Source organism: Pelobates fuscus, chromosome 7, assembly GCF_036172605.1.
Source record: "Pelobates fuscus isolate aPelFus1 chromosome 7, aPelFus1.pri, whole genome shotgun sequence".
Classification (NCBI taxonomy): Eukaryota; Metazoa; Chordata; class Amphibia; order Anura; family Pelobatidae; genus Pelobates; species Pelobates fuscus.
This window is the reverse complement of record NC_086323.1, coordinates 94,917,758-94,943,212: the sequence shown is the minus strand read 5'-3', so window position 1 is coordinate 94,943,212 and position 25,455 is coordinate 94,917,758. Positions and strand designations below refer to the sequence as shown.

The following is a 25,455-nucleotide window of genomic DNA, read 5'->3' as shown; positions in this document are numbered from 1 at the left end:
AATCTATATATAAAGGGAAAGGAGGCTTATCATACTTGAACCCAGGGGAGCTAAATTTGGACAACCCCTATACTTTAAGCACCCTGTCAAGTTAAACTAAGAAGCAGCCAATCACCTCAGCAAGTTCGGGGCCCTTGCCCTAGCATACCATCCATGAACTCAGCGAGCCACTAGTGTCCCCGAACCTCAGGCCCATGTTAGGTTAATCCTAGTCGGCCTACGCTGCACGTCCCTAGGGTCAGACTGGACAATCCAGCATGTTTATTCACAGTTATCCTATACTTTTATTTTTGGTTTTTGTGTTTGAAACATGTGCCTAACATTAACCGCCTCATAAGCTTGGCCAGCTCCTCAAACAGATGCGTTGTCTCCCCTTCTGCCCAGATAGTGGAAGTAAACGCCGTCATTGTGGGAGGTTAAGACATGCAAACTGAGATATGTAACTACTCTGTTCATAAATGTTGTTTACGCTACTTTAACCATAAAATAACAGTGCAGTATGCTTTAAATCTTTGTACAAACCAACATTGACTATTGTATATTTTTGATGTACCTTATTCTTGTCATTGCCAAATGATGTACTCACTACTGCACTGCCAAAAATAAAGAATTAAAAACTAAAAAAAAAAAAAAAAAAAAAAAAAAAAAAAAAAAAATCATATTTGTTTTCAGCAATGTCTCACAACTACAACAGTATGTTTTTTTTCACACAAACACGTCACTTTCACTGATGATATCATGGTCATTATACGTTTTGGAAAGTTACAGGATCAAATATTGGGCTTACTCAATTCAGTTTTTACATATTGAAATTTTCCAGATTGGTTTGCTGGCCCCATTTTGCCTTTAAGACCATAACATATCCCAGAAATTAAAATTACCCCATCATTGCATACCATCTGCAAATGTGCAAAACCTAGGATATTCAAAATGGGCTATGTTCAGTCGTGTTTAATAGCCACATAGTTACAAACCCTGGTTAGTGTTTTTTGCATTTTTCCCAAACAATTTGCACTTTCACTGATGATATCGTGATTTCTTCTTACTGCTTTAAAACACTCAGATTTGTGTCTCACGAGTACAACAGTACCCCCATGTACAGGTTTTATGGAGTTTTTTGAAAGTTACATGGCCAAGTATATGGCATTGGCATCTCAGTCTTCATACCTGGAAATTTGGCAAAGTGATCTTATGGTCACTCTTTGAGAGAGTTTGGCATCCTGAGTGACAACATTTAAACCATTATGGCATACTATTTTCAAAAGTAGGCAGCCGAAAATATTCCAAATTGCATATTTTGAGATGTTTGGTCTAGCCCAGTGGTTACCAAACTTTTTAGGTTCAAGGCACCCTTAATATTTTGATATTTTTCCTAGATGCCCCAAGTTAAAATAATTTCCTTGGTTGTATATATGTAAAGTGCAGCGCTGTTCGTCAGAAATGCTTGCCGTTCAAGCACAGATCCAGAACCTAATCTCAGGAGGGGCACTGGTAGATTATTTAAAGAAACAATCCAGGCACAATAACCACTACAGAACTTTGTAGTGGTTATGGTGCTAGTAGAATCATGGCATCCTGGTGGGTGAAGACTTGATATATCTGAAGCGCCCATGTATAACCAGTAGTGGATTCACATAATTTATAGAATTTGATGGTATATATTATTTAAAAAGAAAGTCTACCTTTAGATTTCATAAGGGATTCGTCAATACAAATACAATACAAGTTGGATAAAGGACTGAATTTTGTAGAGTCTGTGAAACAATGGGTGGTTTCTCAGCGGACACAGTGTCTTATTGTCAAAATTAAGGAACTGCAGCATATCAATCCCTTTTTATAACTCCAGGGAGAAGTGTGGAAGCCAGGATGGGGTACTTGTGCCAATAAGACCTGATACTTGTCTTTTCACAATACCCATTACTATGGTTAGTGTTTTGAAACTGCTATGTTTATCAATTAGTTAAGCCTTCCCCTATTTCCTCTAGTGGCTGTCTCACTGACAGCCGCTAGAGGCGCTTGCGTGATTCTCACTGTGAAAATCACAGTGAGAACACGCAAGCGTCCATAGGAAAGCATTATGAATGCTTTCCTATGTGACCGGCTGAATGCGCGCGCAGCTCTTGCCGCGCGTGCGCATTCAGCCGACGGGGAGGAACGGAGGCGGAGAGGAGGAGGAGAGCTCCCCGCCCAGCGCTGGAAAAAGGTAAGTTTTTACCCCTTTCCCCTTTCCAGAGCCGGGCGGGAGGGGGTCCCTGAGGGTGGGGGCACCCTCAGGGCACTCTAGTGCCAGGAAAACGAGTATGCTTTCCTGGCACTAGAGTGGTCCTTTAACCTCTACTACTTCAGCTGGAAGGCTATTCCATGCATCCACTACCCTCTCAGTAAAGTTATACTTCCTGATATTATTTTTAAACCTTTGCACCTCTAATTTAAGACTATGTCCTCTTGTTGTGGGCAAAGACATTGTAACAGTGATCGCGGTGACAAGCTGTATATTTGTAGGGCTGCTATGCCGCCCTAAGAGGGTTAAAGCCCACCTATTTTAGGACAGCATAGTACGCCCTAACGTTGCGATCAGGCTAAAGAAAAAGTTTATCACACTAATATAGAGGGGAAATAACAATGGAAAACAGAATCCTGTGGTCACTCAGACGCTCTGCCCAATTAAACATATATGGATATTATGATGTTATCATGGGGAAAAATGAATCTTTAAGCTACCACAGAAAACAAAAAGTGTTTATAATGATGTGCCTCTCCAGCACTGAAATAAATGACATGAGTAGAAAGTATATACAAATGTTTTTCATTTCCACGTAGGGTTAAAATGCCTGCCTGAAATGTGGGTGTGTTAAATATGGAGTTTATGCATCCCTGAACTCACCATGACAATGGGGTCTGGAGACGTTAACATTGGTTTGTTATTTGATACTTTCTCATTGTATAGTTTTTGTGCGTCACAAAAGACATTGTTAAACGTTTTCAGTTAATCATTTTCACTCAGTGATCACACTCCTCATTGATATGTGCTCTGCATGACTTGAGATGGGTATGTGCTAGTTTATTATCACACAAATAGGTGTAAACATTAATTAATTCTGTCTGTCTGTCTGTCTCTATCTATCGATCTATATATCTATCTATTATCTATCTACCTATATATCTTTCAATTATCTATCTATCTATATCTATTTATCTAGCTATCTATAATTCTATCTATCTATCTATCTACAAATCTATCTATCTATCTATAAATCTATAAATCTATCTATCTATCTATAAATCTATCTATCTATTTATCTATAAATCTATCTAGCTATTTATCTATAAATCTATCTATCTATATATCTATCTATCTATACATCTATCTATCTATCTATCTATCAATCTATCTATCTATGTATCTATAAATCTATCTATCTATTTATCTATAAATCGATCTATCTATGTATCTATCTATCTATAAATCTATCTATCTATTTGTCTATAAATTTATCTATCTATCTATCTTTTTCCCTGTATTGGTCACGTCTAACTTAGACAGAACTCTGAATCATGAAACAGAAAAACAGTCCGTTTTGTTTGTCTCGTGGTTTGTCCAAATACCATTTTAGAGTTCAGGATATTACTGATCATCCCACATTTGAATGGATTGCATTAAGTTTGAAACCAAATGCACAAGTCTATTGAAATGTTCATCAAAAGGGAACTAGAAATGTCCAGTCTCAACTGCTTCAATGCAAGATAATCACTTCGGTCCACTATAAAATGTTCTCAACATGAACTTTCTTTTTCTCTTTCTTTCTCTCTGTTACGCTACTTGGGGTGATTTGGATTGGAACTCAACTGCAGCTTGTAAACTCCCTAATAGTGATGTCCCGAACGGTTCGCTGGCGAATAGTTCCTGGCGAACATAGCTTGTTCGCGTTCGCCACGGACGGCGAACATATACGATGTTTGGTCCGCCCCCAATTCGTCATCATTGAGTAAACATTGACCCTGTACCTCACAGTCAGCAGACACATTCCAGCCAATCAGCAGCAGACCCTCCCTCCCAGACCCTCCCACCTCCTAGACAACATACAATTTAGATTAATTCTGAAGCTGCATTTTTTTTTTTTTTTTTTGTGTTTGTGTTTATTATACATTATCCTCCATAGCCAGTAACCTGTGTTTATTATACATTATCCCCCCATAGCCAGTAACCTGTGTTTATTATACATTATCCCCCATAGTCAGTAACCTGTGTTTATTATACATTATCCTCCCATAGCCAGTAACCTGTGTTTATTATACATTATCCCCATAGCCAGTAACCTGTGTTTATTATACATTATCCCCCCATAGCCAGTAACGTGTTTATTATACATTATCCCTCCATAGCCAGTAACATGTGTTTATTATACATTATCCCTCCCATAGCCAGTAACCTGTGTTTATTATACATTATCCTCCCATAGCCAGTAACCTGTGCTTATTATACATTATCCCCCCATAACCAGTAATCTGTGTTTATTATACATTATCTTTCCATAGCCAGTAACCTGTGTTTATTATACTATATCCCTCCCATAGCCAGTAACCTGTGTTTATTATACATTATCCCCCCCATAGCCAGTAACCTGTGTTTATTATACATTATCATCCCATAGCCAGTAACCTGTGCTTATTATACATTATCCTCCCATAGCCAGTAACCTGTGTTTATTATACATTATCCCTCCCATAGCCAGTAACCTGTGTTTATTATACATTATCCCCCCCATAGCCAGTAACCAGTGTTTTTTATACATTATCCCCCATAGTCATTTATCGTTGGACCTAGGCAGCATGATGTCTTAGGCCGGCCCAGAGAGTGAGTGAGTGAATAATATAATATATATGTTCAGAAACATATTAGTAATATATGTAAATCGGGTTCATGCAAAGAGGGTGAAAAGGTATTAAAGAAAAACACACTTATTGCATCAAATTTACAAAGCCAAACTTTTAAAAGCTTTCCTCATTTCTTTCTCGGGATGAGGAATATATCAGTTGTAGACTGAGGATTTCCATCTGCCCAATCTTTTAATAATATGCACTGGAGTGTCAGTGTTGAAGGAGACCGAAGCTGCCCCTATTCTAAATGAAAGACCCAAAACATGGATACAACCCAATCTTAGGAGTAGTGTTCTGATGTAGAAGATGAATTTAGCCGTAGTCAGAGGGATTCAGTGAGACTAGTGGTGAAATGTGTGTGGCATGACTGAGTGTGGGTAAGTAAGAGTCAAGTATTTTAACTGGGCACTAGTTATAGGTGGGATAAAGTGGTATAGCGGATGGATGAGTAGTTTGGATCGTTTTAGAGGTTTGTAGAGAAAGTATATAGTGATCATGATTTTTAGCGATATCCAATATTTTGAAGGTGGTCTCAAACAAACATAAAATGCTATATAAAATTTGTGGGAATATGGAATAGTCGTGTACAGTAAATCAGAGAGGGCTCAGAATATCGAACCATCGATCGGTAACCTGGATGAAGTAGGGGGTCTATCTGTTTTATTAAATACGCGGTAATATGCTTTTAATGGGATAGGACGTTAGGAAAGGTGTGTGATTGGGATAAGTGGTTGTGGCTGTATTTACCTTATCCTGGGACCGACCTGGCTCCTAAGCTTGAGCCGCGCGTGGCTGGATCACTCCTGCCTCCACACGAGCCGCATGCTGATTGATCTCCTCTTCTGACTTAGCCGCGTGCACTGACCGCAGTGATCGGTCACGTGGCCTGCCTGGCACTAGGAGCACGGCTCGAGTCACGAGCCCGCTCTTAAAGGGGCAGTGGGAGCCAAAAGTTGATTCAGGCTCCCATTGGCCCACGTCATTCCAGCACCCCCACACACAAACGTTTTGGGGGCGTAGGCATGACGTGGGCCAATCAAATGTTAAAGGATATTTAAACTTCCCTAGCCCTATCCACTTTGTCCTATCGTGGTTTCTGTGTCAGTACCCTTTAGTGCGTTCCTTGATCTATTTTGTTTATTTTGGTATTGACCATGGCTTTGTTCTTGACTCTGAATTTATCTTTAACCCTTTCCTGTTTTGTTTGCGCGTGTGACTGATTACCATCGACCTGACTCTGGCTTGTTCTCGTTTTCGTAGTCTCTCTGTTACCATGACCTCGTCTCGTTTCTGATTACGCTTTATCTCTGTCTGACGTTTAGTCTGGCCATTCTAAGTCCAGGTAATAAGTTATATCCTAGTCTTGTCCCTTGCTATCCTAAACTCTGCGTGTTGGGGTATTACATCATGACATTATGATAGGACCATGGGCCCTGCAGGTTTAGGACAGCAAATGGCCTCCTATGAGGCAACATTTTAAGAACAGGATCACCATATGGACCAGATTGCCCATCAGACACTTTTGTCCAGAAATGCTTATTTGGCCCCTGAGACACTGATATGCGTACCATCTCAACCCGTACCTCCCATTCCAGAGGCATCTATCCTGACTAGAGATGTCCCGAATAGTTTGCTGGCGAATAGTTCCAGGCGAACATAGCTTGTTCGCGTTCGCCACGGATGGCGAACATATGCGATGTTCGGTCCGCCCCTATTCGTCATCATTGAGTAAACTTTGACCCTGTACTTCACAGTCAGCAGACACATTCCAGCCAATCAGCAGCAGACCCTCTCTCCCAGACCCTCCCACCTCCTGGACAGCATCCATTTTAGATTCATTTGGAAGCTGCATTCTTTTTTTTCTTTTTTTTTTGTATTATTATTATTATTTTTTTTAGACAGAAGTGTGTTATATTTGAGCATGCTAGGCTGAATGTGCGTATATCATGGCTAGTTGCACTGAGTACATTGATGTGAAAGATGGCTGTCATGTTTAGGGTGTAGCTTGCATGTTATCACCTGTGTATTTATATCAGCAGCTCCACCACTAGTTATAAATCAAGTGTGAGTCGCCCCATGAGATGAGACTAGTGAATAACATAATACATGAACGGTTAAGGTAAAGGCATGTAAGGAACTACGACAATAAACTATTTAGGAGGTGAAATAATGACATGTTTAAACGCTTGCTACTTTACGATTAGTTAATGTGCAGAGAGCAGTTCATGTGATCAAAGGCATGGTGTGGAGGATCAGCTATAGTGGGACATGCTTGGCAGGCTGCTGTTTACTGCTTGTGCTCATCTGATCCCTTCTGGGCGCCAGGTGCAGACCCTGGGAGTCCCTGATACCTGGTACAACAAAGGCAAGTCTCTGGCTGAGTGCCGGGTTCGCGGCTTGAGGTGGCGGAAGCTTGTTTTGTCGGGTGGTCGGATCTGTCCCAGTGGTGCTTCACGTCCGGTGCGGGATTGTGGTGGCTTAAGGTGGAGGCGAGTGCTTGACGTGGGGCAGGCTCTGCATTTCTGTTTGTGCCCCCGGATGCGTGTTTGACGCCTTTTGCGTTGGTGGATTTTAATAGGGACTGCTTCGCTTAGCTGTGGTAGAGCTTGGTGGGGCTGTGGTGGAGCTTGTTGGGGCTTCCTGCTTGTTATTTGCTTCCAAAATTGATTAAAGAGTGTGTCCAGCTTAGACTCAATATCCTGCCATGCTTTGCTGATACCAGGAGGACACGTGGCTGCCGCCATATTGGGAGTCGCAGATGAGTATGTCAGCCTGGGCGACTGTGCTCTGTGCGTCCATTAGCTCCAGACAGCCTCTCAGGGGTGGACCAGGATAACCCCCACCGGTCCGAGGGGGGGGGGGGGGGTAACGGAGCTCCTGCCGGGAAGTAGCTGCTCCTGGGCATCCCAGGATCAGGAGATCGGCCGCCTCTCCCGCCCGGTGAGCACCAGGCCACACTTGCCATGCGGAGGCAAGTAAGACTCTGTCGAGTTGCTGACCGCTATTAAGCATGTTGGGTCAGTCAGGTAGGAGCAACATTGCTGGGTCATCCCCTTCTGGGGGGAAATTCGCTTGTTGATAGCTGCTTAAAGTGAGATATTGAGGGAGCTCACACGAAGTGCGTCTTTCCTCCATGACAGCTAGGCCCCACCCCCGGAAGCTGCATTCTTAGTGAGAGGAGGGATAGTGTAGCTACTGCTGATTTAATAGGGAAATCGATAGCTAGGCTAGTGTATTCAGTGTCCACTACAGTCCTGAAGGACTCATCTGATCTCTGCTGTAAGGACAGCACCCCAAAAAGCCCTTTTTAGGGCTAGAACATCAGTCTGCTTTTTTTTTTCCTGTGTAATCTAATTGCAGTTGCCTGCCTGCCAGCGTGTGTGTCAGGCTCACAGCGTATACTGTGCCCACTTGCCCAGTGCCACCACTCATATCTGGTGTCACAATAGCTTGCATTTAAAAAAAAAAAAAAGCTTTTTTGACTGTGAAATAATAGCAGTCAGTTTCCTTCACACGTGTGCGTTTCAGGGCCTGCCAGGGCACAGTGTCACACCAGTGCAACTCATATCTGGTGTAACCGTAGTGTACATTTAAAAAAAAAAATACAGGGGGCTTGTTGTCACCTTTCGGGGACCCTTGGTGTTGTACGTGGCTGGGTGGAGGAAGAGACCTTCAATGACATGGCTAGCTTGGTATCCAACCTTGTACAAATGGGGAGTTTGCGATTGTGCAAATGGACTGTTTGCGGTTGTTTGCGGTGCGTTAAACGGGGAGTTTGGTCTGTCACTGTGAAGCGGGCGTAACCCTTACACTACCTGATCGATACAAAAATCATACCTGATGTTTTAAAGCACGTTATTCCAAACAATTTAGGAATGTTAGGTGATTTATGCCCTTTATGGATTAAAACCAGACTCTGCATCAACTATGTAATTTTCCATAGGTGTTTTGCCATGGATCCCCCTCCGGCATGCCACAGTCCAGGTGTTAGTCCCCTTGAAACAACTTTTCCATCACTATTGTGGCCAGAAAGAGTCCCTGTGAGTTTTAAAATTCGCCTCTGTATTGAAGTCTATTGCGGTTCGCCCGTTCGCGAACATTTGCGGAAGTTCGCGTTCGCCGTTCGCGAACGGAAAATTTTATGTTCGCGACATCACTACTCCCTAATTACAATAGTGAAGAAATGGAGAATCCTTAAGTATCAGTACTGTAGCTTTAAGAAAAGAGAGAATCACTGGTAACTTGATTCAACCGAAGTTTTAATAAGTGTTAAACTTAAATGAATTGCATTTAGGCAACAATCCAATAAGAAGAAGTGCAAGTAATCAACAACACAAAGTTCATTATTAATTATTTCTTCAGAGATCCATTAAGTAACATTAGTTCATGAGAATAATCTTCAATAGGAACAATAATCAAGTAGCTAAGAATATTTGCAAAGCAAGAAACAGTTCATAGTGAATAAGCATGATGGGAGTTGTCCTTCATGAGATTAGTAACTTGAAGCACTGAATGTATTTGCAAAGCAAGAAACAGTTCATAGTGAATAAGCATGATGGGAGTTGTCCTGCATGAGATTAGTAACTTGTAGCAATGAAGGTTTGAGTAAGCAAGCATTAGTTCATTAATAAATGATTTTGTAGACAAATAGCTGAAAGATATACTTAAGGTTAGTTTGGGTAGTCCTCCAATAGTTCAGAGATATGGTCTACTTGTAAAGTAGCAAAGTATCAGTTCTCCAGTAATCCTTTATGGCATGCAGCAATCCTTGCATTTGCTCAAAGGCTGGAACTGCTTGTCCGAGCTTGTGGAGAGGCAAGTCCGGTGGAAGTAGATCCCAGTAGCTGAGCCTGTGGAGCCCGCGGTCTCGCGGAGGCAGCTCACACGTTAGCTCACACAATCAATCAACAAGCACCCTCTCTCTGGCCCAGTCTCCCTAAATACCGTCAGAGCTGTGTCAAAAGGGGGCGGGGTCCGGCTCCTCACCGCTGAGTGCCAAACCTGGAAGTATTACTCCATGACACTCTCTCTCTCTCCCTTACTCACTCTCTTTTATTCTTCTTCATCTCTCTCTTCTGCTTTCATACTCCTTTCTCCTTTACTCATTCCACATATAAGAGCTTCTAGCAAATGAAAGTGACAACTTTTTTAAAGCGATTTTTCTTGTCCCCAAAACCTTTGTTTATTATAGAAGGTATGTGCTAAAATGTAAAATAAAAGAAAGCAAATATTAAGTAACCAATATTAAACAATATGTCACATTAAACACACAATCATGTTTTTCTGGTTTACTTCTGTGTATTAACTGAGTAATAATATACAATCCATTTCCAGATGTCACATTATTTTTACCGTAAATTAGAATTTGATATTTTTAGAGAAGTTGAGCTGGGGTAGAGTCTGAGTCAGTATATGAATGAATCACTGTAGCAATCAGTTTTATGATGTCACTCAGATCTTTTGGAAATTAATTTCAGTAATGGTAAGTGTTGAGCAAGATTTACTTTGTTCCTCTTCGGTTTGTCTCTTCATAGTAGTTAGACAATGTATCTGAAAGTTCACAGCTCAGAATAAGCAAAGAGTTAGTGGACATGATGAAAGCTCAGAAAGGAAGTATCGGGGGAAAAAATGTACTTTCAGTTTTGCTAAGAATCTTCACCCACAAAAAGCACGTCAGCAGTGCTCAACAAGTTGCTTATTGATGTTCTATTACTTTCTGTACTTTAAGTTTAATAAAAATTGCATATCTCTCAATCCTTTACACAGTGTGCCTCTGTGGTGTGGCAAAGAGAAATCCATCCACCTAATTCTATATGTAATCAATGAGTATTCAAAAACATGGATTTTGCCAACCTACGCATTTGTCAATTGGGTTAATCCACCTCAGATAAAGTGGCTTGAGGAGAAATGCGTAGGGAATTAAACATCTCATTCTAACCTCCCAGTGCAATACTGTCCATTTATGATGTCTGGTGTTTGGTGAGCTTGCTTCTTTTGAATAAAGCCAACAGAATCCCAGTACAACCCAAGATGGCTCCTGATACAGACATCTTTACCACAAACAACGATAACATTATTTCACATTTAAGCACTAGAAAATGAAGAGCTTCCAGCAAACGAAAGTGGTGACTTTCTTAAGGTGTTTTTTTCTTGTTCCCAAAACCTTTGCTCATTATCGAAAGGCATTTGCTAAAGTGTAAAATAAAACTAAACATTAACAAATATTTTTAATGGCATTTATAAAGCGCTGTTGACTAGTTTCTGACATTTAGCATTACTTTTTATATATTAAACCAAACAGTATGCTTTTACTAAATTTACTAACTGTGCAAAAATATTCAATAACTGGAACAATTTTTAAACATTGGATGACACGTAAAATAATGTAAATGAAGTAATGCATTCTTTTCACACACTATTTTATGATAGAGTAGTTAGCAGTGTGTATTGTATCTCAACAATGCAAACAGAGGTACAAATAAGGAACTTTGACAGAGTTCATCATTGAGGCTTTTCCCACCCTATGAATGTTAATGATTGAGATACTTCCTTACTCAGAGCTAGAAGATACTTTTTAACAGTTACAGCATTATTTTACATAACACTAAGCACCAGGGAAGACATTTCTTACAGAACTAGATTACCTGACTGTGAGCTGCAAGCCTCCCTAAGCGTGAGTTACTGACAGGGTTCTCCACCAAAAACTGAATTATTGAAAGCCAAGGAATTTAAAATTTAAGGCCAAAATATCCAAACTCAAAGCTGACCAGAAGATTTTTTTTTACTATGGCTAAGACTTAAAATTGGAAATCCACTTTGAAATTCTGACATTTCACCCTTTAGTTATTCACTACGTGTGTCTCAGTGTTTGCGACACTTTCTATAATTCATGAAATGTGTTTATGTTTCTTTACATAGTGATCAATTCATGGGCTTCTATAAGTAATAATTGTGAGACATTTAGGGAATTTTAAATTTTTAGCCAAAAAATAACCAGACTTAATACATATCTGACTTGGTGATATTTTCCAGTTTAACTATAATGGCTTACGTTTTGAAATTCCATTTAATATATCCCATTTAACGACATTTCTATAATCTATTTGTTTGAGATTGACAACTTCCGCTGGGAGGCTGTTCCAGGCAAACACAACTCTTTCTGTGATGTAGAAATCTCCTAATTGCTATTCTCTCCAAGTTCAATCCCTTTCCTCATAATTTACTTTATATATTTAAACTACTCAACGTGACATATTTGGTTCAGTTATGCATTACATAGCATGATACATCGCTATGGCATTTGAAGGTTAAATAAAATTATGGTATAAAATATGTAGTAAGTCACTCATTACATTGTACTTTACCCTTATCAAGCATATCATATTAGAGCTATCTCACAAGTATAATTATTCTCTTGTCTAGCCCAAGACGATAGCAAATCCCCCTGATTGACCTACCAAGATGGGGGACGCGTGCCTACAGGATGGTGTTACACATACAAGGCAGAAGGTAGCATTGAGTGAGGTTGAGTTGGAGCAATTAGCTCCCAGATCTGAAGCTGTGGGACCTCCATTATTAACCAGAGTAAAGAACAAATTAAGGTATTCTTTGCTGTTCTTATATGTTTCATATTGTTTTAATAAATGTGTAATATAACGTGTGGTTTTGAGGCCAGCTGCTTTATATTGCAATATGTGCAAAGCATGTGCATGATTCTTCTAATGTACATGTGTACGTTCACCCATGCCTCTTAATAAATATTAGATAACAGATAATTAAATTAGCGATGTCACTTAAACCAAATACACCAAAAAAAACTCCCTACACCAAATTAATGACAGCACCATCACGTATGTATGCATTGGCGAAGGTTGTAGGCCACAACAATATTTGCCATATTGAGCAGACAGATTCTCCAGTTTTCATGAGCTCAAGTCCCCCTGTTTTTTACTCCACTTAGAATGGACATGTCTCCCCCATGCCCATTTGCACGAGCAAAGCACCACTCATTGCAGCGACAATACAGCTACAAAAAAGCAATAGCAGTGACAATACAGCTACAATACAAGCTACAAAAAAAAAACCCAACCAGTTAGAGTTTCTTTTAGAATATTGGAACAGAAAAATGTGGACAAATTTAAATGGGAGAAAGATACATACCAACATGAAAGAATACAGGGTGAAAGGCGACCAGAGCCAGGATTTCAACCCTGTCAGGGGTGGCGTTCTGGTGACCGGGACCCAGTATGCCTGATCTTGACAGTAGGAGTCACTGTGTGGAAATGGATCAGGGCCTGTTGCAGGGTAACCACACGCCCCCTGGTGTTGAGCACCAGTGTTTGTGCGGCCACATACCAGGGCCCTGATGCAGCTTCTGCGGATCCCAGGTGCCAGATGACAATAAGCAGACCTCCGAGGATCTGGATAGGGAGGCTCTGCAGCAGATATGTATAATCCAGTACTAGAAAAAAGGCAAGACTAGAACAGGCACCAAAGAAGATAGCAAGACAAGACTAGAAGAGCCCAGAACTAGAGAAGGACAGAAAGCAGAACCCAGAACATGTACACAATACAAAAGGGAAACATGAACAGGACATGGACAAGGCAGGACAGGACTGTACATGAACTGGGAATACAAGACAACATAAAACAAGACAAGAGATACATGGCAAAACAAGAGGAGTCATAACTAAGGTCTAATATTTGCAATAAACATTGGAGATTTAGACATACATAAATGGCCAAGATGTATGCAGCCCACCACTTAGCCAAAGTTCTCCAATTACGGTGGGTCCTAACTGCCTAGCTATGCATGACTAAATAAACAATAATAAAACACACACAGTACTTACCTGCAAAGAAAGGGACAGAGGACATGAAACAACTGCCTGCAGGAACCAGCTGAAACAAAAAGGATTAATGGGAAAGGAACGGGTGGGGCAACAAAAAACAAACAATCAAAGGAATCCAAGAGACTGGAAATTCCAGGAACGGAATACAGGAATAAACCCAGAAAACCCAGCATAAAGAAAACTAGACAAATAATAAAAAAACAGAAAAACCAAGAAAACTAAACAAGAATTGGAAAAAGACTACTGGATCCCAGAAGCCATTGCCAGAAATGATCTGCAGCCTGGAACAGTATGTGACAAGCCCCCTGTACCCTCTCCCCAATAATGCCCATGAAGAAGGCACAGGGGTGTAATGCTTTATTCTAGAACTCTCAGTATGTAACAGAGTGTGAAAGATGGAGAACAGTAGACGACGAGGGATTGGACATACACTCTACACAACACCACTTTCTATGATATGATTTCTTGCATGAGGGTATTAATTTAATCCTGTAGCCTATTTATTCTTAATGAGTGAGGGTCAGTTGCTGCTGTCAGTGTTCCATACAGTTAGACAGTCTGACTGCTGTCTGTACAATACTCATGGAACATAACAGCTCATAATATAAATTTTACCCTAAAGAGATGTAAACATTACAAGTTTACAATGTAGCATATGTTGATATAGGAATGCAAAGTAGAAAATACAAGTTAATTTTTCATCAGTGTTTCTGTTTAAGGATTAACAACATTCCATGCCTTCGTTGCAGTTGTACTTATTTTTTTATATTTATCCCATACCTTTTTTTTTTTTTTTTTTTTTACAGCAGTGTGCAAGTGCTCCCCGAACAATGCTAAATGAGTTGAATATTAACTAACAAAAATGGTTCTTTGAAAATCCAGAGTTTCTTAATTGTTTACAGATTACCATAAGAACAAGACTCTGTTTTACTATTGTTTTAAAACTAGAATTTTGTTGCAGCTTAGTGTACATATACTTTAATAACATGTAGCATCCAGATGTTTTCTACATTTGCCACTGAATTAATTGTTTTAATGTTGGTTCGTTCATTGCAGGGGTACATCACTACAAATTTGCATACAGAATTATAGATGCAGTAACTTTAATCTAAAAGGCATTCACTGCTTCATCTTTTTTTCCAGATGTTCTGGGTCAATCGCTAAATCCCAGCTGTTTAAATTTATTCCAATCCTCAGCTGGTTGCCACGTTATCGGGTGAAAGAATGGCTCCTTGGAGACATCATATCTGGTATCAGTGTTGGCACCATTCAACTTCCGCAAGGTAACATGGGATTTTTAAAGCTTCACAGATAGAAAATTAATTTGACTATTTTTCTTCTTGTCTTTAAATACATTATGGAACAATCTAGCTTAAGAAAGTTTAAAATATTTCTTTTTTTTGGAAATCATTATGGAGACAAATGCAAACAGTAATTTCTATTGACAGAGCAATCTTCTGACAATGTTTGCCATCAGAGTAGTTGACTGGTAGGCCCAGAAAGTATTTTCCATAAAGGACTTTGTTTCAGTGCAACTGTGAGAGACAAGAAGAATTGATGAAACATACATCTTTGTACCTCAAGAGGAGTCTGTGGTTCTACAGAGCAATTTACACTCTCTTTCAAATCACTAAAATACATTCCACGTGTGATGGATGAATCCAGTACCACATACTGAATGTTCAAACCATTCTTGGTATCTCATGTTTAAATTGTAATTTTCATCTGATCTCTAAATTTGCAACCATAATATTCTGAGATTTACTCTCTGGAGTTTTCACTAAACTTTAGCCCGCAGTCCTGCTAGATAACACTCCCAGCTGAGAGCCTGCGTATCCTTCTGGGACCCAACCAGAACTGTCCGAGCTGATGCTCTCTATTAGGCTCCCACCTAGCAGACACGCTCATTTTGTTGTCTTTTTGCAGTTTTATTTTGACTGTCTCAGGAGGGTTGGTGGTTAACCTAGCATGTTTATTAACCTGATTTTAAGAAAAAGTGCTTTTCTTATTTTTGCTCTTTTTTTTTGCTGATTAGTATCCTATCCCTACGTGGTATTGCCATAATTAACGGTACCAAATTAGGGACTTATTTACTAACAAACTGAAAGAGCAAATTTAATAAAAGGGGCTTTCCTCCTTTGTACTCTTTCAGCTGATTAGTTGATAAATCCCTGATTTAATATCCTGTGTAGTGTTGTCGCGAACCCGAAATTTTCGGTTCGCGAACGGCGAAAGTGAACTTCCGCAAATGTTCGCGAACCGGCGAACCGCGCGAACTGCCATTGACTTCAATGGGCAGGCGAATTTTAAAAACAACAGGGACTCTTTCTGGCCACAATAGTGATGGAAAAGTTGTTTCAAGGGGACTAACACCTGGACTGTGGCATGCCAGAGGGGGATCCATGGCAAAACTCCCATGGAAAATTGCACAGTTGATGCAGAGTCTGCTTTTAATCCATAAAGGGCAGAAATCACCTAACATTGACACCTGTCCTCAAAGCCCAGCCCTGATACACACTGACACAGAGCAGAATAGAGACTGTTCCCCCTACATCGGGTCACTTGGCAGATATGGATTGACACCTGTCCTCAAAACCCCTGATACACACTGACACAGAGCAGAATAGGGACTGTTCCCCCTACATAGGGTCACTTGGCAGATATGGATTGACACCTATCCTAATGATCCCTGATACACACTGACACAGAGCAGAATAGAGACTGTTCCCCCTACATAGGGTCACTTGGCAGATATGGATTGACACCTGTCCTCAAAACCCCTGATACACACTGACACAGAGCAGAATAGAGACTGTTCCCCCTACATAGGGTCACTTGGCAGATATGGATTGACACCTATCCTAATGATCCCTGATACACACTGACACAGAGCAGAATAGGGACTGTTCCTCCTACATAGGGTCACTTGGCAGATATGGATTGACACCTGTCCTCAAAACCCCTGATACACACTGACACAGAGCAGAATAGGGACTGTTCCCCCTACATAGGGTCACTTGGCAGATATGGATTGACACCTGTCCTCAAAACCCCTGATACACACTGACACAGAGCAGAATAGAGACTGTTCCCTGTCCACAGAGACCATGATACACACTGACACAGAGCAGAATAGAGACTGTTCACCGTCCACAGAGACCATGATACACACTGACACAGAGCAGAATAGGGACTGTTACCCCTACATAGGGTCACTTGGCAGATATGGATTGACACCTGTCCTCAAAACCCCTGATACACACTGGCACAGAGCAGAATAGAGACTGTTCCCTGTCCACAGAGACCATGATACACACTGACACAGAGCAGAATAGAGACTGTTCACCGTCCACAGAGACCATGATACACACTGACACAGAGCAGAATAGGGACTGTTCCCCCTACTTAGGGTCACTTGGCAGATATGGATTGACACCTGTCCTCAAAACCCCTGATACACACTGACACAGAGCAGAATAGAGACTGTTCCCTGTCTACAGAGACCATGATACACACTGACACAGAGCAGAATAGAGACTGTTCCCTGTCCACAGACACCATGATACACACTGACACAGAGTGTCCGCGTGAAATAGGGCCGTGAGTAATGACGTCACGGGTAGCCTGCCCATAGTATCGCATAGGGTGGAAGAGCTGATAGGACATCTGAAACGTATTGGAATGGAGATGCTTAATTGTTCTCCAAAATGCTTGACACCACCCCATAGTGAATCTCTGCAAACTTTAATACCATCAGAGGAGGAAGAATGTGGCAGCCCACTGGGATTATTCGAAAAATGTCAAATTGATGATTTTCCAGACCCTGGGGTTGACATTAGTCCAGATTTACATCTTGTGACCCATGAGGATGTTCCAGGCACTACTTGTGAAATAAAGACAGATAATAAAGTGAATGATCCTTCTCCTTGGGACTTGCACCCTGTCGTTGAAGGTGGAGTAGGCAATGGCAAGAGCATGCTGTGGGTAGTCAGTGCAAACACTCTCTTCCCGGTGAATAATGAGGAGACTAACTATGATGACGTTATTTGCGTTGAAAGTAATGATGCCAGAGATCTTTTGAAACCATATGGAAGGAACGAATTGGTTAAAAGAAAGGCAAGAGACCACCTGCATATAGACAAGAATACGCAAGAGAAAGAAGAGAACAGGTGAAAGAGAAGCTGCAGACTGCCTATCTGCAAATACTACTGAGGAGAGTCAGAGAAACCCCAGATCTTCACGTATTGGATGAGTCGGTGCGTGGAGTTGCAGAGAACGTAGAACAAGAAATATTTAAACTTTTCCTGTGTACTGACAGCAGATATACATAGGGTCACTTGGCAGATATGGATTGACACCTGTCCTCAAAACCCCTGATACACACTGACACAGAGCAGAATAGGGACTGTTCCCCCTACATAGGGTCACTTGGCAGATATGGATTGACACCTGTCCTCAAAACCCCTGATACACACTGACACAGAGCAGAATAGAGACTGTTCCCTGTCCACAGAGACCATGATACACACTGACACAGAGCAGAATAGAGACTGTTCACCGTCCACAGAGACCATGATACACACTGACACAGAGCAGAATAGGGACTGTTACCCCTACATAGGGTCACTTGGCAGATATGGATTGACAAATCCCTGACAAACAGCTACCACATGCAAGGAAGGCAGCAGGGGCGCAAATGACCCACTCCTGACGCGGGAAGGTAGTGACGACAAATAACAATACAGGACTCTTTAGAGGCCCTGTAATTGTAATCAGTCCACTTGAAATCCTTTAACTTTGATCAATTGGAGGGAAGTCTGGTGCAGAGCCACTGACCCATGCGCAGGGCCAGCCTTAGGCCTTTGGGCGCCCTGTGCAAGAAATCTTCACGCTGTCACACCCATGTGCAAGAAATCTTCAACCTGTCATAGGGTCACTTGGCAGATATGGATTGACAAATCCCTGACAAACAGCTACCACATGCAAGGAAGGCAGCAGGGGCGCAAATGACCCACTCCGAGCGCGGGAAGGTAGTGACGACAAATAACAATACAGGACTCTTTAGAGGCCCTGTAATTGTAATCAGTCCACTTGAAATCCTTTAACTTTGATCAATTGGAGGGAAGTCTGGTGCAGAGCCACTGACCCATGCGCAGGGCCAGCCTTAGGCCTTTGGGCGCCCTGTGCAAGAAATCTTCACCCTGTCACACCCATGTGCAAGAAATCTTCACCCTGTCACACACACACAACTGCGACTGACTAGGTTTGTCACCTCCTCAAAAGGACGCATGAGCCTACAGGCATTGCGCATGAGCGTCCAGTAACGTGGCAAACGTGGCTGTCCTAGCACCCCGGTCATACAAATATTCATTAACAGCTTTTTCTTGTTGGAGCAGGCGGTCGAACATTAGGAGTGTTGAATTCCAACGTGTAGGGCTGTCGCAAATCAAGCGCCTCACTGGCATGTTGTTTCGCCGCTGGATATCGGCAAAGTGAGCCATGGCCGTGTAGGAACTCCTGAAATGGCCACACACCTTCCTGGCCTGCTTCAGGACGTCCTGTAAGCCTGTGTACTTATGCACAAAGCGTTGAACGATCAGATTACACACATGTGCCATGCACGGCACATGTGTCAACTTGCCCAACTTCAATGCCGCTATCAATTTTTTTCCGTTGTCACACACCACTTTGCCGATATCCAGTTGCTGCGGAGTCAGCCACTTTTCCACCTGTGCGTTCAGGGCGGACAGGAGTGCTTGTCCGGTGTGACTCTCTGCTTTCAAGCAAGTCAAACCCAAGACGGCGTGACACTGCCGTATCCGGGATGTGGAATAGTACCTGGGGAGCTGGGGGGGTGCCGTTGATGTGGAGCAAGAAGCAGCGGCACAAGAGGACTCAGCCGAGGAGGTTATGGAAGAGGATGGAGTAGGAGGAGTAGAGGAGGTGGCAGCAGGACTGCCTGCAATTCATGGCGGTGTCACCAACTCCTCTGCAATGCCACGCATTCCTTGCTTGTCAGCCGTCAGCAGGTTTACCCAATGCGCAGTGTAGGTGATATACCTGCCCTGACCATGCTTTGCAGACCAGGTATCAGTGGTAAGATGGACCCTTGCCCCAACACTGTGTGCCAGACATGCCATGACTTCCTTTTGCACAATCGAGTACAAGTTGGGGATTGCCTTTTGTGAAAAGAAATTCCGGCCGGGTACCTTCCACTGCGGTGTCCCAATAGCTACAAATTTTTTTAACGCCTCAGACTCAACCAGATTGTATGGTAAAAGCTGGCGGGCTAATAGTTCGGACAAGCCAGCTGTCAGACGCTGGGCAAGGGGGTGACTTGGTGACATTGGCTTCTTACCCTCAAACATGTCCTTGACAGAAACACATGACTGTGGGCAGATGAGCGGGAACTGCTCAAGGCGGGAGACGGAGTGGCGGATGGTTGAGAGGGGGCAAGAAGGACAGCAGTGGTTGACGTGGCTGAAGATGCTGGACCAGGAGGAGGATGGCGGCTTAGAGTAGGCGTGCTGCTTGTACTCATGTGTTGATCCCATAGGCGTTTGTGATGTGAGATCATGTGCCTACGCAAAGCAGTTGTACCTAGGTGGGTGTTGGACCTCCCACGACTCAGTTTCCTTTGGCACAGGTTGCAAATGGCATCGCTGTTGTCCGAGGCAGACACACAAAAAAAATGCCACACTGCTGAGCTCTGCAATGACGGCATTCTGGTGGTGGACACAGCATGCGTTGATTGGCGTGCTGTCGGGCTGACCCCGGGTGCCGATGCATGCTGTCTGACTGTGCCACTAGCTCCTTGCGACGACCCCCCCCTGTTTCCAACTCGTCTCCTCCTCCTCCTCTCTGTTTCCCCATCTGAACTTTCGCCCTGTTCTTCTTCTTGCCGAGCGGGCACCCACGTGACATCCATGGACGCATCGTCATCATCAACCGCTTCGCTTGTATCTGACAACTCAGAAAAGGAAGCAGCAGCGGGTACAACACCATCATCATCACACCGTACCTCCATGTGTTTAATGCTGCCTGCCTGAGACATATCCCTGTTATCTACATCCTCTAGCAATAATGGTTGCGCATCACTCATTTCTTCAAACGGGTGTGTGAATAACTCCTCTGACATACCAAGTAAAGCGGCTGTGGTGCTAGTTTTGGTGGTGGCGGCAGGCGGGTGAGTGCTATCTTGAGAGGTGCCTGAAGCTAAGCTGGAGGAGGATGGTGCGTCAAGGTTCCGAGCGGAGGCTGTACAAGATTGGGTGTCCTGTGTTAGCCAGTCAACTAAGTCCTCAGAACTTTTCAAGTTCAGGGTACGTGGCTTCTGAAAACTGGGCATTATTCTAGGGCAAAAGGGAATCACAGCACCACGACCACGACGGCCCCTGCGGGGTGGCCTGCCTCTGCCTGTCATTTTTTGGGGGATTAGTGGTACTATGCGTGCAAGCTACTGTGAGACCAGATATGATTGGCAATGTGAACTGTAACAGTTCTGCAGAGCACACACTGTAGGCCTGAGACACCCGCTTGAAGACAAGTAACTGCTATTCAATCTATAACAGTGAAAAATAAATGTTGGTTTTAAAAGCACGCTATAGAGACACCAGATATGATTGGCAATGTGCACTGGAACAGTTCTGCAGAGCACACACTGTAGGCCTGAGACACCCGCTTGAAGACAAGTAACTGCTATTCAATCTATAACAGTGAAAAACAAATTTTGGTTTTAAAAGCACGCTATAGAGACACCAGATATGATTGGCAATGTGCACTGGAACAGTTCTGCAGAGCACACACTGTAGGCCTGAGACACCCGCTTGAAGACAAGTAACTGCTATTCAATCTATAACAGTGAAAAACAAATTTTGGTTTTAAAAGCACGCTATAGAGACACCAAATATGATTGGCAACTGTCAAAGCACGCTGGAACAGGTCTACAGAGCACACTCTGAAGTAGGCCTGACACCCAGACGCTTGCTTGCAGACAACTAACTGATCTTCTATTACAGTGAAAAAAAATGATTTCTTTAAAATCTAAAGCTTAAGCTATTGTTAAAACAGATATGAGTGGTGGCACAGACTGTGCAAATGGGCAAGGCATCCAACCTGACACAGAAGCTGGCAGGCAGGCAACTGCTCTTCTATTACAGTGAAAACAAATTATTTATTTTAAATGTAAAGCTTAACCAATTGTTAAAACAGATATGAGTGGTGGCACTGGGCAAGTAGGCACAGTATCCAATGTGAACCTCACACAGAAGCTGGCAGGCAACTGCTCTTCTATTACAGTGGAAACAAAATTTTGGTTGTAAAAGCACGCTATAGAGACACAAGATATGAGTGGCAACTGTCAAAGCAAAATGGCACAGGTCTGCAGAGCACACGCTGAAGTAGGCCTGAAACACAGACGCTTGCAGACAACTAACTGCTCTTCTATTACAGTGAAAAAAAAATATTTATTTTAAATCTAAAGCTTAACCAATTGTTAAAACAGATATGAGTGGTGGCACTGGGCTAGTGGGCACAGTATCCAATGTGAACCTCACACAGAAGCTGGCAGGCAGGCAACTGCTCTTCTATTACAGTGGAAACAAAATGTTGGTTGTAAAAGCACGCTATAGAGAGACAAGATATGAGTGGCAACTGTCAAAGCACGCTGGCACAGGTCTGCAGAGCACACGCTGAAGTAGGCCTGAAACACAGACGCTTGCAGACAACTAACTGCTCTTCTATTACAGTGAAAAAAAAATATTTATTTTAAATCTAAAGCTTAACCAATTGTTAAAACAGATATGAGTGGTGGCACTGGGCTAGTGGGCACAGTATCCAATGTGAACCTCACACAGAAGCTGGCAGGCAGGCAACTGCTCTTCTATTACAGTGGAAACAAAATTTTGGTTGTAAAAGCACGCTATAGAGACACAAGATATGAGTGGCAACTGTCAAAGCACGCTGGCAGGGTTGTGCAGGGCACACGCTGAAGGAAGGCCTGACAGAGCCGCTTGAAGGACACTGACTGTCTGCTATTAGCTTACACTGGAAACCTTTTTTCTTTGTAAAAGCACGCTAAAGAGACACCAGATATGATTGGCAACTGTCAAAGCACGCTGGCACAGGTCTGCAGAGCACACGCTGAAGTAGGCCTGACACCCAGACGCTTGCAGACAACTAACTGATCTTCTATTACAGTGAAAAAAAATGATTTCTTTAAAATCTAAAGCTTAAGCTATTGTTAAAACAGATATGAGTGGTGGCACTGACTGTGCAAATGGGCAAGGCATCCAACCTGACACAGAAGCTGGCAGGCAGGCAACTGCTCTTCTATTACAGTGAAAAAAAAATATTTATTTTAAATCTAAAGCTTAACCAATTGTTAAAACAGATATGAGTGGTGGCACTGGGCTAGTGGGCACAGTATCCAATGTGAACCTCACACAGAAGCTGGCAGGCAGGCAACTGCTCTTCTATTACAGTGAAAAAAATGATTTATTTAAAATCTAAAGCTTAACCAATTGTTAAAACAGATATGAGTGGTGGCACTGACTGTGCAAATGGGCAAGGCATCCAACCTCACACAGAAGCTGGCAGGCAGGCAACTGCTCTTCTATTACAGTGAAAAAAATGATTTATTTAAAATCTAAAGCTTAACCAATTGTTAAAACAGATATGAGTGGTGGCACTGACTGTGCAAATGGGCAAGGCATCCAACCTCACACAGAAGCTGGCAGGCAGGCAACTGCTCTTCTATTACAGTGAAAAAAAAAAATTATTTTAAATCTAAAGCTTAACCAAGTGTTAAAACAGATATGAGTGGTGGCACTGGGCTAGTGGGCACAGTATCCAATGTGAACCTCACACAGGAGCTGGCAGGCAGGCAACTGCTCTTCTATTACAGTGAAAAAAATGATTTATTTAAAATCTAAAGCTTAACCAATTGTTAAAACAGATATGAGTGGTGGCACTGACTGTGCAAATGGGCAAGGCATCCAACCTCACACAGAAGCTGGCAGGCAGGCAACTGCTCTTCTATTACAGTGAAAAAAATGATTTATTTAAAATCTAAAGCGTAACCAATTGTTAAAACAGATATGAGTGGTGGCACTGACTGTGCAAATGGGCAAGGCATCCAACCTCACACAGAAGCTGGCAGGCAGGCAACTGCTCTTCTATTACAGTGAAAAAAAATATTTATTTTAAATCTAAAGCTTAACCAATTGTTAAAACAGATATGAGTGGTGGCACTGACTGTGCAAATGGGCAAGGCATCCAACCTCACACAGAAGCTGGCAGGCAGGCAACTGCTCTTCTATTACAGTGAAAAAAAATTATTTATTTTAAATCTAAAGCTTAACCAATTGTTAAAACAGATATGAGTGGTGGCACTGACTGTGCAAATGGGCAAGGCATCCAACCTCACACAGAAGCTGGCAGGCAGGCAACTGCTCTTCTATTACAGTGAAAAAAAAATATTTATTTTAAATGTAAAGCTTAACCTATTGTTAAAACAGATATGAGTGGTGGCACTGGGCAAATAGGCACAGTATCCAATGTGAACCTCACACAGAAGCTGGCAGGCAGGCACCTGCAATTACATTACACAGGAAAAAAAAAAAAAAGCCGCCTGATGTTATAGCCCTAAAAAGGGCTTTTTGGGGTGCTGTCCTTACAGCAGAGATCAGATGAGTCCTTCAGGATTGTAGTGGACACTGAATACCCTAGCTATCAATTTCCCTATCTAATCAGCAGCAGCTAAACTTTCCCTCCTCTCACTAAGCATGCATCTTCCGAATGAATCGAAAATGGATGCTGGGAGGGAGGTTGGAGGGTGTGGAAGGGAGGGAGTGCTGCTGATTGGCTGGAATGTGTCTGCTGACCGAGAGGCACAGGGTCAAAGTTTGCCCAATGATGACGAATAGGGGGCGGATCGAACTGCGCATGTGTCCGCCCGCCGCGGCGAACGCGAACACGCTAATTTCGCCGGGAACTGTTCGCCGGCGGACAGTTCGGTACATCACTAATCCTGTGTATAACATATACATTCTGTGTACGTGTATCACATATATCTACATACATGCATAACTCTCTAATTTGGTACCATTAATTATGGCAATCCAACGATGTAAGGATATCAAATTAAGGAGCTATCTACCAAACAGGTGAAAGAGTTAAATTTTCTTAAGTTTTCTGTTTCAGGTACTTTGTAGATACGTCCCTAATTGTCAATCCTTATGAAAACAAATGGATCCAAAATAATTCATTTTGATTCCTTCTCAATCCTTTGATTTGAATTTGTTACGGTTTGTAAAGAACTCGAAAACTCAGACACTTCCGAAATGCTGAATTTGTCCGAATTCTTATTAAATTTGAATCGGAACTAAACAAATTGCACATGTCTAAGATTTAGCAAATTACAAAGTAATCCAGTTCAGACAAGGCAAAACCGGGGCAAACATTGCAATTAAGGAGGAGAACTAGAAACGTCTGCTTTCTCTATGCTGACTGCCATTTGCAAAGTACAAAGCTTATAACAATGACTGACAGGGAGCTAAGATGGAGGCACCCAGTCACAGAATAAAGAGGTGTGGATTTCTACATTTAATATACATTTTTTACATCTCACAAATACTTACTGGTTAAAAATAGGAATATGTAAACATAATTTTAAAAAGCTTGTGAAGTGACAGTCCCATTGAGTTTTAATCTTCCCAGAATTGTG

The 25,455-nt window shown here is 42.2% G+C and overlaps 1 protein-coding gene across 2 annotated transcripts in view; it reads left to right on the top strand.

Annotated features, from left to right (window-relative positions):
• The window catches only part of LOC134568007 (solute carrier family 26 member 6-like), a 67,214-nt gene that overhangs the window by 5,578 nt on the left and 36,181 nt on the right, over nucleotides 1-25,455 (top strand). For both annotated transcript variants that reach the window (XM_063426224.1, XM_063426223.1), the window contains exons 2-3: nucleotides 12,301-12,479; nucleotides 14,874-15,013. In XM_063426224.1, the coding sequence (XP_063282294.1) occupies nucleotides 12,340-12,479; nucleotides 14,874-15,013 (280 nt within the window). In that variant the 5' untranslated portion in view covers nucleotides 12,301-12,339. The remainder of the gene's footprint in view (nucleotides 1-12,300; nucleotides 12,480-14,873; nucleotides 15,014-25,455) is intronic.